The sequence below is a fragment of the Manacus vitellinus genome, unplaced genomic scaffold (assembly GCF_001715985.3).
Source record: "Manacus vitellinus isolate BGI_N305 unplaced genomic scaffold, ASM171598v3 scaffold_50_pilon, whole genome shotgun sequence".
In the NCBI taxonomy this organism is placed as follows: Eukaryota; Metazoa; Chordata; class Aves; order Passeriformes; family Pipridae; genus Manacus; species Manacus vitellinus.
Window position 1 is genome coordinate 1,182,175 of NW_021940612.1, and position 14,890 is coordinate 1,197,064.

The following is a 14,890-nucleotide window of genomic DNA, read 5'->3' on the forward strand; positions in this document are numbered from 1 at the left end:
AGGCAAGTAAAATAGTCAGTACTAGGAAGATTGTATAGGTTTTCCTGACACTAATTTTTTAAAAGAAAACCAGCATGAACTAGGACTATTTGCATGCTGAAGTCAATTTCAGTTCCTCTGTGTGTAACATCAAACTGACCTTTCTGCTTTCTTCATTTACATTATGCAGGCTGTTTGCAAATGCAGACAGTAAAACTGAGCTCACAGTGTGTCTTTGTTAGTTGTCATGACTATATGCTGACCTGTGGAAATCACTACAATTATCTTAAAAGACAAGTAACTATAAAAAATTAGAATACTGTAGGCAAAAGCCATAGAGCCACTTATTGTTAAGTTTCTCCATTTCCTGTATATTCCTTTGGTTTCCATTGTTTTTAACTTAGCCTTAAACTTATGAGACTAAAATCTTTCATGTCATATTTACTTGAGAATGAGTATCCTGGAAATTGCATGAGTTATTTTTTGAGCACAAGAGTGGGAAAAACACAAAAAAATGAAACATAGCAGGAATAAATAGAGAGCTTACAAAAACAGGAGAAAGGACTGAGCAGCAAAGAATGCTGTGTCTTTGTAGCCAGGATATGAATGCTGGGTAGAGATAACTGTCAAGGATAAAACTGCATTAGACCTTGCCAAGGAAATTAAAACAAATAGCAGACTCTTTACCCCTATAAATAAAAATTAAAAAAAGGGAAGAGATGAGACCACTGTGACCAGTTTACACTCTTTCATTCGGCCTTCTTCTTTCCTTTTTTTCCTTATTTTTAAACATTTATCTGCATTAACTAGATCTTTTCCAGTGCAACTTGGTCATTGCAACTGCAGAGCCTACTATGTGTGTCAGTCTTCTGCTGGGGAGCCCTTGCTCTCTGCAACACTAGTTTCACAGAGTGAACAAGCCCCCAAGGGCAGCTGTAGCCAGCGCACACCCTTCTCCACTGTGGATGCAGGCAGAGTTTGACAGCAAGAAGAGACACAGCAAAGACTCATGTAGCCACTGCACCAGTGAGAGCACCAATATTTATAATCCTGAGTGGCAGATGGTTTCTCCCCAGTGCCTGGATCTGCCTCTCACTGTGACAATGGCTGGGGCATGCCATGGGTCACCACTTGGATTTTCCATCTTGTGTGAAATCTTCTGCTTTATAAGCAAGAAAATAAAAAAAATGGGCAAGGCAGCATCTTCTATCATAGGAAGAGTGTAATTGGAGGTATGATTAATGCAGAAGGCACACAAATAAAGACTACGGTAGCCCGATCCCCTAATGTTAGTTTAGAGGTGTGACCAAAGTCAAAGAAAGGATAGCAAGGGTTCCTAAACAAACTAACCTGTTCCTCAAGTCTCAAAGATTTGGTCTTGATGATGGTTGGAAATCAAAGTCTTCAGCCTTCCTGGGTAAATTAATGGTTGTAGTATTTTTATTCTTGCAGTGACAGGCACCTCAGTAAAATACAGACAATCCTTAAGGAAAGAAATGTATATTTAAATGAAATTTTCATTGCAGCAACTATCAGTCATTTTATCTCTCTTGTAGGAATAATACTTGCTTATTGTATGTTAGTTAAGATTCTCCTCAGGTGGATAGACAAGAATGAAAGGAAGAGCAGTAACAAAAATGGCACATTGCAGTGTCTGTTCGTTGTGTAATGGTGTTACGGAGACTTCATATCCACATCCTTATTTGTCTCAGTGATTAATAACTAATAATCAAATTACACGGAGATGACAATCAGCTGATGGAATAATTCCTTAATCTTAGAACAATCTTCCATTCTTAGTGTTTTAAATTTGTACTCTTCCCTTTTTTATCCCATTCCTTTTGAACAGTGCTGGTGTGATTGTTCATATTATATTCGTTTATATAGTACACTTCTTTCAGAAGGGATTTCGTATATAATAGAGTCATTCATTCACATACATACTAATGCTAATGTAAGCAAACAGTATAAAGCCTCAGTATAACAAACTAACAATCAGTATAGATTGCATTCACAGAAACTTAGACAGGACTTTCATGGGTCAGTGACAGGCACAGGAATGCAGGACCAGCCTAAGTCACAAGCAGTCCAAGTAATACATGCTGTCCTTTACACATGGTGTTTCTGGCTCCCCACCCCTGCAATTGGTGTGGATGGGTTGCACCATGGAAATCACCTAGTTTTTTTTCTTTTTTTCCCCCCAGGAAATAGGTAAGGCAACTTAGCTGCCTTTCCCAAGTTATGCGAGTCTCATAAATTTTCTGCAGTTTGTCATGAAGCTGGCAAAGTGCACAGCTGGTATGAGGACCACAGAGTCTGGTAGATATGCTCCTGTCAGGTCAACAGGCAAAGAACTCACTGTGAACCTGATCCTCATCAGCTGTGCTGATGTTGCATGGACTTTACACAATGCTTCAGAACATCAAGGTTTTTCAGTTGCTGGTTTTGGTTGGTTGTTGCTTGGACAATTGCCCATTGCTGTGACAAAACAACAACAAAGCTCTAAAGGCTCTTTGGTTTTTTAACAAGTCTTTTGTGTATCAAAAATTTCTGATTTTTAATACAAAAAACCCAACCAACCAACCAAAAACCCCCAGAAATAACCAACCAACCAACCAAAACAACCAACCAACCAAAACAAAACAAACAAACAAAACAAAAATTAAAAAAAAAAAAAAAAAAAAAAAAAAAAAAGGAAGAATAAGGTGGCTCTGTGGTTTAAATAGGAACTTTGGAGACCAAATTCTGTTTGTATTGCATGTTCAAGCATACTCCTTGAGTTTATGCCAGGTGTGTTACCTCCCTATCCCACTTTCTTCAATACCATAATGAGGATGATCAAAAATAGTGGGAACCCTAGAAGGCCTAATATAAATAATAATTGATATGAGATTTTTCATATTGCTGATTCACTGCCTTTTGGATTTATTTTTTTTCCAGCAGATGAGGAGGTATTCATTATTACAGAATTACTATTTATCATTATGAGATATCATTATGAGGAGAAAATGGGATGGAATTGTCTACTCCCCCTAACTTTGACCACTTCAGAGCATGTAATTCTGTATCAAGTTCAATATTCATTAGGTACTCAACAGGTTTCTTTCATGGCCCTATTTTTAGGTTGTGCTGTTGATGGTCATCCAACCCCAAATATCACCTGGCTTTACTCTAGTGAACCTCTCCGTCTGCGACATCATCTCCTGGCAGCAGGCCGGATTCTTCAGATACTCAATGTCAGTGATTTCACTGATGGTGAATTCAGCTGCCTTGCTCAAAATGAGGCTGGCTCACTCACACAAAAAATGTTCCTGGCTATACAAGGTAACTTTACAGTTTCAGTCTTGCAACCCTGGAAAGGTCTTTCCATGGGCTTTTCTGCACTGCTTTTCTTATCCTGGACTTCTCTCTAAAGCCATTGCCATGAACATCAGGAAAAAGATGGTTTGATGCTTTATTATTTATAATAATAATTTATTATTTCAGGACTTCCAGGTACCTTACAGTGTCTTTTAAACTGGTTTTACTTCACCAAAACAACACCAGATATTTCTGGCCTGCTGAGCATAAAACACACCTTACTGATTCCAGCTATACTTAGGGTGAGTCTGGACAATTTTCTTGTCCAGAAGTTTCAAGACAGAGGTATCACAGTTTAAAGCCCTAAAACTTGAAGCCCCTCTGTTAATCTGCTAAAGTCAGTGTTTCACAGTCTCTTCTTGAAAACCCTTCAGTTGTAAAAATGCTGAAACAGTTATTGTTATAGTTATCCTAGAAATAAGATGAAGGTGATGAAGCCACAGAACAAAGTGGTGCAGGTGGATTGGAACAGAATATGCAGCTTTCGTTGCTCCAATTATTAGTGATGGGTAGTAAGAATTTAACTTTTCTTTCAATTTTGCCATAAAATTTTGAGCATGTTGCAGCTCCCCCATTTATCTTCGGGATAGGTGATCTGTATAATCTATCTGGTGGGAAACACACTGTTTTAAGATCATAGATTCATAGATACTGCTAGTAACTGCAGTTAACCACATCTTCACTAAATCACACACCTTTAAAAATATAGGTGCAACATGCTGCATCACTGTCATCTGGCTTCACTTAACTGGTCTACCATGTTATGCACTTTCCATGCCTAATGCTTCTAAGCAACAACACGTGGGTTTGTTACAACAAAGGCAGTCAGTGGTTCACATCAGGTGCCTTGTAGGTGTCGGTAGCTTCCCTTCACTGAGTCCGTATATTTCATCCTGGAGAACGTCTTCAACTCTCTCTTTTCTGATTTACTCCTGCTATCAGTTTTTGGGTGTTAACATGTCTCTCCCACACTTTTTGGCAGAATACCGGTGGTCAGTGGACAAACTGACAGCTTGTTCGGCTTCCTGTGGCCACAAAGGGGTGCAGCTGCCCCAGTTGAGGTGCTTGCTGGATGGGGCTGAAGTCAACACATCGTACTGCAGAGAGGCATCCAAGCCATCTCTGCAGCCCATTGCATGCAACAGAAGAGACTGCCCTTCACGGTTCGTATGTCTCATATTAAAAATGTCACACATACATTTAAGATGTGCTTGAGGAGTTCTTTTTAGAACCACCAGCCTCTCTGGTGCCTGTTTGGAGTAGTCATTGCTAAAAGGGAATTTATGAGTGCTTAACCAAGACAGCTGGGAGTCTGTAGCAAAATCTGTGGAAAACATTGACAGTACCTGGTAGAAAGAGAGTTCATTCCTTCAGTAATTATGTTAGAAAATAAAGTAGAGGCTATTGCTTACTTTTTATTAGTAAAGTTCACAGGTTGAGTTGTCTTGGGTGATTGCAGGTTGAGCTGTCTTGGGTGATTCCAGCCTCACTCTATGTTGGATATAGTTATCATGCCTTTTCTGAGCACTACACGCATAGGAATTTGGTCACCCAAGAACTGTGGGATCATTTCTTTTTTGTGTTACACATGGCTTCATAGCAGTTTAGTTAGACAGTGTAAAAGACAAGAAGCTCAGTTTAGCAGCTACTTTGCAGTTTAATTCTGGTTCCTGTGTTGCCTGAACATTGATATGGGCAGGACTTGCATAGAATTTCCTTAGCAGAGTGGAAATACCTTTTGTAAAATGGGAACATCCCGTCAGATCTAATTGGCGTGAGGGGTGCTCAGAGTGAGTTCTGCCTCTTTTTGGAGTTTTCTAGCTTGTAGTTACCTTGGAATTGTAACTCTCTGCCCTTGTTTTTCATTACTGTTAAACACAAAGGATCTAGAACAGCTTTAAAGACTTCTGGCTACACTTAGGTCTTCCTCTGCCACACCTTAAATCCTGTGTTCAATTTTGGGGCCCCTGGCTACAAGAAAGAAGAAGGACAGAGAAGCTAGTGAAGCATCTGGAGCACAAGTCCTGTGAGAAGCACCTGAGGGAGATGGGATTGTTTACCCTGGAGAAAAGGAGGCTCAGGGGAGACCTTATCGCTCTCTACAACTACCTGAAAGGAGGTTGTAGTGAGGTGGGGGTCGGTCTCTTCTTCCAAATAACAAATGACAAAACAAGAGTAATAGACCTCAAGTTGCACCAGGAGAGATTTAGATTGGCTATTAGGGAAAATTTCATCATGGAAAGGGTTGCCAAGCATTCAAACAGTCTACCCAGGGAAGTGGTTGAATCATCATCCTTGGAGGTATTTAAAAGTTGTGTAAATGTGGCGCTTAGGGGCATGGTTTAATGGTGGACTTGGCAGTGCTGGCTTAATGGTTGGACTTGATGATATTATTTCCAACCTAAACGATTCAATGGTTTTACCCTACACAAAACCTTTCCTTGTTTGACAACCTTTGGTGCAAAGAAGAATACATCCTGAGTGCCTATCCAAAGAGTCGGTATAGTGTTATGGCCCCTGCCTATTAAAAATGTCATGCTTCTGCAATTCAGTATCTCCTTAGCTGAGATGTGTAAACATTTTTTTTTCCATATTTTTCTGTGTTTTCACTCCCTCCTCTCCCTTATTTCCAGTGTGGATATGGTGTGTTTCAGTATACAAGCACTTACAAGATGTCAGGATCTCAAGAGAAATGTACAACTTCCCTCATTCAACAGTGATTAGAGACTTGTATTAAACAAAGAGAGTCTAAGCTTAGGCAAGGAAAGGTGCTAAGCAACTCAAGGAGAAATGGCCAGATTCACCACTCTTTCTGTGTCTTGGGTATATTGCACATTTCTGTTTAATTACCTTTTAAAATATATTCCTACCCTTCTTTGCAGGCAAATGTTTTCTGAGTTGCCAGCTGAGTCATAAGAAGGAAACCAAAAGAGATTTTATGAAATATGAAACCCATTCATTAGCAGCAGTTTTTGATGGCAGTAAATTCCATGGGAATGGTTTATGTCTTTTTATACCTTCCCCAAATTGTAACACAACCCAAAATCCTCCCTCAACTCCTGAGAAACTGCTGAGATGTAAGCTTGGAAATAGAAGTTGATTGACATGCAGAGCAGAGCTTTATGACCAGTGCAAAAATTGCAGGTTCAACCTCACCAAACTGCTTGAAAAAAGTACCAGTGTTTTTGTTGAGAGTATGTTTGTTTATACTTGTTTCTGTGACCATGGGAGTTAATTACCTGCAAAGGACTGAGAAATAGAAACAGATGCCTCTCCATGGGACTGGAGAATGCCTATTGCCTATTTAGTAAAGTAATCATAAACACTTCTGGTGAGGGATGTGATAGGCAGTATTTTACTCCCAAAACCACACAAATCCTGCCTAGGATCCAGACACTTAATGAAGCAAATTTCTGATTTGACCATAAAACTGTTCAGGAAACTAGCAATCAGTTACATTCTTCCTGTTCCTAAGTCTTTCACAAACCTGACTGTATGAGTGTTTCGCTTAATGATCCTTAAAGTAACAAAATGTATTGGACTATTATTTTCTGTTGTTACAGCCTTTTAGCTAGTTAGACTAGATTTTTTTAAATGCAAGGGTTCAGAACCTAAGCCTCAGCTGGTGAATGCATGGTCTGAGCTAAAGACCATGTCCCCTGGGTTGACCATCCCTGAGCAATCTTTAGGCTTTTCTGGATTATCCTACCTGTCAGGGGTACAACAGAGCAGGCAAGCACTAGCAGGACCCAGCAGGGTTTTGGCTACTCTCTCAGCAGCAAGTTCAAAGTGCCCTGTGAGCTGCTCCAGCAACTCTACAGAGGTAGTTTTCCCTGTTAAGGGGTGCTACTGGGCTAGTCCTTGCTGGCATTGTGACTGTAGTCTTTGACTGAGGCGTCTGCAGTACAGTGGTGTAAGAACAGCCATGCCTGACCCCTGTACCAAGCCTCTAGCAACAGCCTTAAGAGCTAGAAAATGAACTGGAGGCCCAAAGAGCCTTGAGAAAGATAAATTAATGAAAATTCTGATTTCTTCTCAGCTCTCATCTTTTGAGAAGTTTTCAGTGACTGCTATGGGAGGCTGAGACACTCAGCACCTTTGAGGATTGCCACTTAAATGAACCAAGCTATTGTTGCCTGTCTTTGGCCCAATACATAAAGACCTGATGATGCCAGTGATCCTGCAGATGGTGGCACCTACCTGCTCCCTGACCTGTTTGCCTTTCTCTCACAGATGGATGGTGACATCATGGTCTCTTTGCACGCGGAGCTGTGGGGGAGGCATCCAAACGCGGCGAGTGACCTGTCAGCGCCTGACAGCAAAAGGCAGCTCTGTCCCAATGTCAAATGAGGCTTGTGCCCAGGTGTCCAAGCGCCCTGTGGACACACAGAACTGTAACAGGAATCCCTGTGCTGAGTGGGTAGCCTCCTCCTGGAGCCAGGTAAGTGTGCTAGTTTAAAGGTAAACCAGCAGGAGAAATGAACTCAACTCAAAAGAGATGATAAGTCAGTTACAATTTAATAAAAAAAAATACAATTATGTGGACAAACAATTGGTTTTAACCCGCAAAACCCGGATGTATAACCCAGCACTCTGGGGCATGAACAGAACAGTGTTCGTTGGCCCCTGTGCTGAGCCCCACGTGGTCCCCCTGAGTCCAAAGTAAGAGGGGAGGAAAACCTGTTGGTGAGAGTGCTGGTTGCAGTCTGGTCGAGAGTGGTGGCTGCAGTCCGGTCAAGGTTCTGATCCTCCTCTGGATCCAATGGGTGGTACTAGGAGCCCCAAGACTCCAAGATGATATACACTCAGGTTTGAGTAGGAATGCCCAGTACCTCCCCCAGGGCAGGGAGTTCCACAGTGGGTGATTGTGAGTCGTGAGATATTTTTGGAATCCTTGGTGGCCCATTAGCAGACATGACCCTTCATGCTAGGTGTGGAGGTGCTAATGACTCCCTGGAGGGAAGTTAACATCACGCATAACTATAGCCTGAGGGGTCAGGTGTGCTCTGGGCAGCTGCTGCAAATGGTCTATTGTTAACAGTTCCTGGGAAATGACATAGAGGGTGTAGAATACACAGTTTGGGTTACACCCACACAGTGATGAACTGCTCCTGGCTGCTCTAACTAGGACAGCTAGGCAGCAGTCCAAGGACAGCTTCATAGTATTGTTGCCATGGGATTTATGGTGCTTCAAAAAAATCTCCGGAGCAGTTAATTAGGGGTGAGATAAGGAAAGGGTTTATTATGCCAAGGCAAAAGATGTTACACGGCACGTGCCCCTGTGCCCGAGATGTTACATTTTATAATACCATCCATCCAATCCCAGATGTGTCCACCCTGTGACCTTTACTCTGGACCACCCCGGGTCGACCCCCTGAAATGGGTCTGGGGTGTATTTCGGGACCACCTATTCATCCCATCTTCATCTTCTTCAGAGCACAAAGGGTACATAGTCACCCAGTTCTTGACTTCATTTTGTTGTTCAGGCCCTGATATGGCTGTTCTGCAAACAGTCTAGGCCTTGCCTTAACAAGAGACTAAACATTTTTACTGGATTCGGGGGTAGGAGTGATATAGGGAGCATAGAATGGGGTAAGAGGTTAAGGAATGTGTAAACAAGGGTGCTACAGGGAAAGGGATGTAAGGGATACTGCTTTTAAAATCTACTTATAAAACTTATAAGGCTTACAAGTATTAGAAAAATAAAAACCCATTAGGGGCTTAAGGCATCAGTATGGACTAGGACAAAGAAATAGAAAATAAGTGATGTTGCAACCTGGTGTCTTCAGGTTATAATTTGCAGACTTTTGAGGAGGCAACTAATTTGCTCAGCTCTTACAACTCTGTATATGATGCACTACCTGCTTGGATTTCTGTAGCTTCCCATGATTCCTAGAAATGCTGCTTGTGAACAGGACTTTTACTGCAAAGCCCCTATCATCCCCAGTGGAAAGGTCTGCAGTTCCTTGTTAGAGTGACAGGTGACATATCTGGGAAATAGCTTTCTCTAAGTCTTAAGTCCCCTTACCAGCCAGTGAGTGTGTTTCAGCCTTGGCTGGCAGGAGTCAGGATTGATGATTGTGAGGTTTGAGGCAGAAAGATTTTGCAGTAACACAGTTTTACAAAGTTGCTAATGTTGCCTGAGAATACCAAAAAGTGTGAGATTTTTTGATTTGCTTTATGATGAAATGCAGAATGGAGGTGAGAAACATTTTCAGAATACTTCATGCGGCTTTGCTGATCTTCAAATTCTCTCTTTGGAGATTGTGTTGCATCAAATTTTTTTTATTGCTGTGTTGGTAGTAAAAAGCGTCTTCAGTTACTAGAACATGTTATTGTTCACTACTTGAAAACAACTTCATTTAACTCTTGAAACGTAATTGAGTTATTGTATTACATTTACAAATAAAGCTTGGAATTAACATTTTATGTGAAAGCAGCAAATTTTCACTCCCTGTGGAATTCCAGGAAAGGACTGGATTATCCTTGCAAAACCACAATTACCTCTTCCATATTTGTAGAGCATTATGGGCTGTATTGTTCCCCATGACATCATACTCAGCTGAGACAATCAAGTAATTCAGAATTAATTTCTTAGACCTAACCTCTGTGCATTATCATATAGTATTTCTTCTACCTAGCTTAAAAAAAAAAATCAAGTTCCACATGATTCAATACTGCTCAGTCTCCAAGCCAGAAGACTGTTACACAGTTAGGAACATATCACTGGCTCAGTGACTTGCTTGGTAGTCTAGTGAGGTATCAGGTCTCTCTTGCCCAGATGTAGTGACTAACTTTCCTAGTTCACAAAGAAAATAAACAGACTACCTACTCTACCCTCACCTCTAGAATTAATTCCTTTCCTTCACTGAATGTTACTGGCATTTTGGTCTCCACTGTGTAATCCCACACTGTTTTTATACTAGTGACTCAGGCTTGATGGTGATGAGGACTGCTGGCCCCTGCAGATATTGCAGAAGTGCTCCACACACTCCAATGAATGGTATTTCCAACAAGAGCATTGACTGGGACCAGCTGGAGACTCTTCCCAGTTGTCAGGGAGAGAAGAAATAGCAGGGAGAAGAGAGTATTTTTTGAGGAGTGTGTGGTAATGTGAAACAGGGCTCCTACTGATGAGGGGGTGAAGGTGGCAGAGGGATCAGTCAGCAGCCCTCCCCTGGCGAAAATTCCTGCCTCACGCTAACATCCCACAAACGCTCAGTTTGTTCTTGAATATGATTTCCAGATACTTAGAAAAACAGTTTCCTAACAATTGATATAATTTTAAAAGGGCACAAATACGTGCTTCATACCTATAGCTAATTACATTTTAATTGAAGGAGAGGATAAAAGTTGAACAGAAACATGTGATTGTTAAGCTTGAATAGGTTAGGATAGCCTCAGTATTGGAACAAGCTTGCACATTTGCTGTGTGTCTGTCATGCTTGCTGCATTTGTTTATTGTCCTTCAGTGCTTTAAAATTATTAAATGGAGTGGAATATGTTCTTGGTTCAATGCATTCTTAGGTTTTTAGCCATAAGTTGTGATAGTACAAGCTGCAAAATGCACAGTAAAAGTAGTATATTGAGATTTCCTGTATGGATCATAGGCTCTCGGCTGATGACACAAGAGCATTTAATTTGCCCTAGCAGATGTATGTAAGATTGAACTATTGAAGATAAGAACTATTGAATCTCAGAGCAGATGTAGAAATGCAGTTTTAGTGCTGCTGGAAGAGAGTGATGTAGAGCAGAAGATGACTGCACACTCAGCCTTCAAAGCCTGCAGAGGTGCAGAAAGTGCTTGAAATCTCAACAGTCGCTGAATGGCAGTGTGTAGTTTATTTAACTAGTAGTTTTATAAAATGGGAACGTGGCCCTGCCTTTTACCTCCCTAAAGTGATTCTTCTCTGTTCACAGTGTAATGGGCCTTGCATTGGACCACGACTGGCTGTACAGTACAGACAGGTATTTTGCCAGACCAAAGATGGGACTTCTGTGTCATCTGATCAATGCAGTGCCTTACCAAGGTAGGACATCTCATATATGAATCCACAACCTTTTCAGAGATATTGAATGGACTAGTAACTTAACTGACAATTTATGGGTTTCCCCTATGTAACAAAGAGGTCATCTGCAATCTGTGCTGTTATGTGTTACAAACCTCATCAGGCTTAAGCCCAGGCTTACTTATTTGTTCCTAGGAGATCCACACCAGTGCATCTGGAAAGTCTTCTGTGCATGCCAAATCTGACTGAAAGGCTGTGCTCTCTCTCCTTAAGCTGCCAGTCTTCTTCTCACTTATTTAAACACAGACTCCAACTGGGGAAAACTCCACTGTCACCATGGTAAAGACTTTCTCTGAGCCTTAGGTATGCCAGTCAAGACTGATCATGACTGAAAATTAATATAATTGGCTCATTGGTTCCTAGTCATGCACTTTCATTATCTGTGTGACAAGTAGATATGAACCAAGTTTGCCTTTGCATCTTCTGTGAGACTGTGTTGAAAGGAAAAGAGAGGTTTCAGAGAACTGGTTTTGTTTCAACTGGCTGTAAAGCCATTAAAAGTTACAAAGTGCTGCTGGACCACACTGGTCACCACTCATTGCACCTTTCAGCAGACCTCTAGTTTGGCCCTTCATGGAGAGGACATTTCAGCCAAATCCTCAAATAGTTCAAATGGTCATTTAACCCAGTATTAGTATACCAGTGTGCATCCACTGAGGGTCTGCTCCTTGAGAGCAGTTAAAAACAGTTACATCACTTGCATCCTTTGAAGACCTAATCCATGCAGTGCTCTGAGTGAATTACCTTTGGGATATGCAGTGCTTGCTGTTGTCCCATCCTTCCCTCCCTCCTGTCGCAGGCCATTGAACACACAGAACTGCTGGACTGACGTCTGTGGTGTGCACTGGAGGGTCAGCCTGTGGACCGTCTGCACGGCTACGTGTGGAAACTACGGCTTCCAGTCCCGGCGTGTCGACTGTGTGCACACCCGCACCAACAAGCCTGTGATGGAGCATCACTGCTCCTGGAGGCCAAGGCCATCGAACTGGCAGCGCTGCAACATCACACCCTGTGAAAATGGTACTTTGTTGAGAGGAGGGAATGCAGAGCAGTGCATGGCAGAGTTGTCTCAGAAATGCAGCACTGGACCTTGCAGCTGGGCATCCTGGGGATCCTCCAGCCTGAACATCTGCAAAATCCAGTGTCCAAAACTCAGCGTCCTAGAGAGGAATGCTGCCCATTGTGGGATTTTTTGGAAATGGTGTTAGTGCTGGGACTGTGTCCCCTTGCTAATAGCGTGAGAAATAATTCATACAGTCTTCTGGAGCAAGCCAACAGGAGGGCCACCAAGTTGTTCAGACAGATGGAGCACCTCTCCTTTGAGGAAAGGCTGAGAAAATTGGGTTTGTTCAGCCTGGAAGAGAGAAGGCTTCGAGGTGTCCTAACTTCAGCCTTCCAGTACCTAAAGGGAACTTACAGGAAAGATGGGGCAAGACTATTTGCAAGAGCATGTAGTGACAGGACAAGAGGGAATGGGTTCAAATTGAAAGAGAGTAGGTTTAGATTAGATATTAGATATTAGGAAGAAACTCTTTACTGTAAAGGTGGTGAGGCACTGTTACAGGTTACCCAGGGAATTATAAATGCCCCATACCTGGAAGTGTTCAAGGCCATGTTGGATGGGGCTCTGAACAACCTGATCTAGTGGAAGGTGTCCCTGCCTATGGCAAGGGGGTTGGAACTAGATGATCTTCAAAGTTCCCTTCCAACCCAAACAATTCTATGATTCTATGATTAACTTTCAGTTAATGGTACAGACAGAAAGAAAAACACGAATCACAACCAAACTTATGGCTATAGTCCAAATCTGGTAAGTAGGCTGATGATGGGAAATCCAGACAAGGCTGCTTCCAGGTGACAGGCAACAAATTGGACCTGTCAAAGGACTGGAAAAGTTACTAATATTAAAAAAAAAACAAACCAACTAAAGAGAACAGATGCATCTGTTTGGAAATGATGCTCCCATCCTCTAAATTGCAAGCCAGTTGCTGTGCAATCATTGCAGATGCAGCAGCAGAATCAATGTGCTTGCCTATGTCCACACCAGCTCTGACACTCCCTCTAAGTAGAGGCAAAGTGGACTACATAGGTTCAAACTCATGATGAGTTTGGGGGGTCCTAGTGGAAGTTAAAGGGATGAGGGAGCTTACAGGTACCAAGCAAGATCTTTGCTGTCACTTCAGCCTCTTTCTGCTACATAGAAATGTCCCACATGTAAATAACAGTGGAGTTATTTGGCACAGACATCACTGCAGATACCCGTACAACTCCCCTCTGATGTTTCCTTTTTCCACCTTGGCATGGGAAGTGGGACTCCCTCAGGCAACAACCCACCCAACATCTTGCAGGGATATTGGACAGTTTTCCAGCCTGGAGCTAAAAAACAGGAGGCTGTGGGCCTCAAAAACTGTCCAAGTGTTACCAGGACCTAAGCCCCAGGGGAGTTCAAAAAGTGTCTTAACATCTTCATACTGGGCTGCGTTCTGCAACACCTGGGTGAAAAACACAACACAACACCAGGTAAGCTGAGGTGACACTCCACACACTGGCTCTTCAAATGTAAGAGGTAGGCCAAAGTGTCTCTGAGCCACTCTGTTAAAGTAAGTTTCCAGTTTTATTTATTACTTCATCTTTGGTTCATCAACTGTTAGGAAACTCCTACAGCCTCTCTAAAATGCTGGTAGATGACAAATACAGGGTTGGAGCAGCCTCAGCAGCCCACTGTCCAAGCTCCAAAAGCAAAGGTTGCCCAACACATTCTCCTTTGAGCCTTTGGCTACTTGCAGTTCACAGTCCGTCTGTAGCAAGTCAAGCTCATGTTCATACTGAGACCTCCCAGCACAAAGGTTCTCCTCTTGGCCACCCAGGGAAATGTCCTCAGGTAAGAAATCCTTCTTTCTTTGTTTCATCACCATTTCTTCTTTTTGTTTCCCCTTTGGCAGTGGATTGCAGAGACACTACAAGGTACTGTGAGAAAGTGAAGCAGCTCAAACTCTGCCAGCTCACCCAGTTTAAGTCACGTTGCTGTGGGACTTGTGGAAAATCTTGAAGACAGACAAAATGAAAATGGAGGAACAAGGGGATCACAGCTTTGCTTCTCTGAGGCAAGGGCTTTTGCAGAAAATACAAATGGAATGGAAATATCTTTTTCATTTTATTTATTTCCCTTAAAAAAAAAAAGAACACCTTTTACCAAATCATTGTTGTAAAGGGTCTTGAAAAGTTTTCCCTTTTATGAATCTGGGAGACAGAATGCAGCAAAACATGGTCATGAAGGTAGACCATAAAGAGTCAGAGAGACCAATGCCACCAGAAATGGGTGTGAGAGGAGTGGAGCTTCCCCATAATCCATGTACATGCCTGGATACACCAAGAGACAGGCGAGGAAGAGGACGAGAGTGAAAACCTAGCATCACATTACAGAATCACAGAATCACAAATGTTGGTAGAAACCTTCAGGATCACCTGGTCCAACCATCAAC

At 42.2% G+C, this 14,890-nt stretch overlaps 1 protein-coding gene across 1 annotated transcript in view; it reads left to right on the forward strand.

Annotated features, from left to right (window-relative positions):
• The window catches only part of ADAMTSL1 (ADAMTS like 1), a 314,782-nt gene extending 300,205 nt beyond the window's left edge, over window positions 1–14,577 (forward strand). The window contains exons 25-30 of the mRNA XM_029962898.1: window positions 3,103–3,303; window positions 4,322–4,502; window positions 7,573–7,780; window positions 11,260–11,369; window positions 12,208–12,428; window positions 14,351–14,577. Coding sequence (XP_029818758.1) covers window positions 3,103–3,303; window positions 4,322–4,502; window positions 7,573–7,780; window positions 11,260–11,369; window positions 12,208–12,428; window positions 14,351–14,457 — 1,028 coding nt within the window. The 3' untranslated portion in view covers window positions 14,458–14,577. The remainder of the gene's footprint in view (window positions 1–3,102; window positions 3,304–4,321; window positions 4,503–7,572; window positions 7,781–11,259; window positions 11,370–12,207; window positions 12,429–14,350) is intronic.
• The last annotated feature ends 313 nt before the right edge of the window (window positions 14,578–14,890 follow it).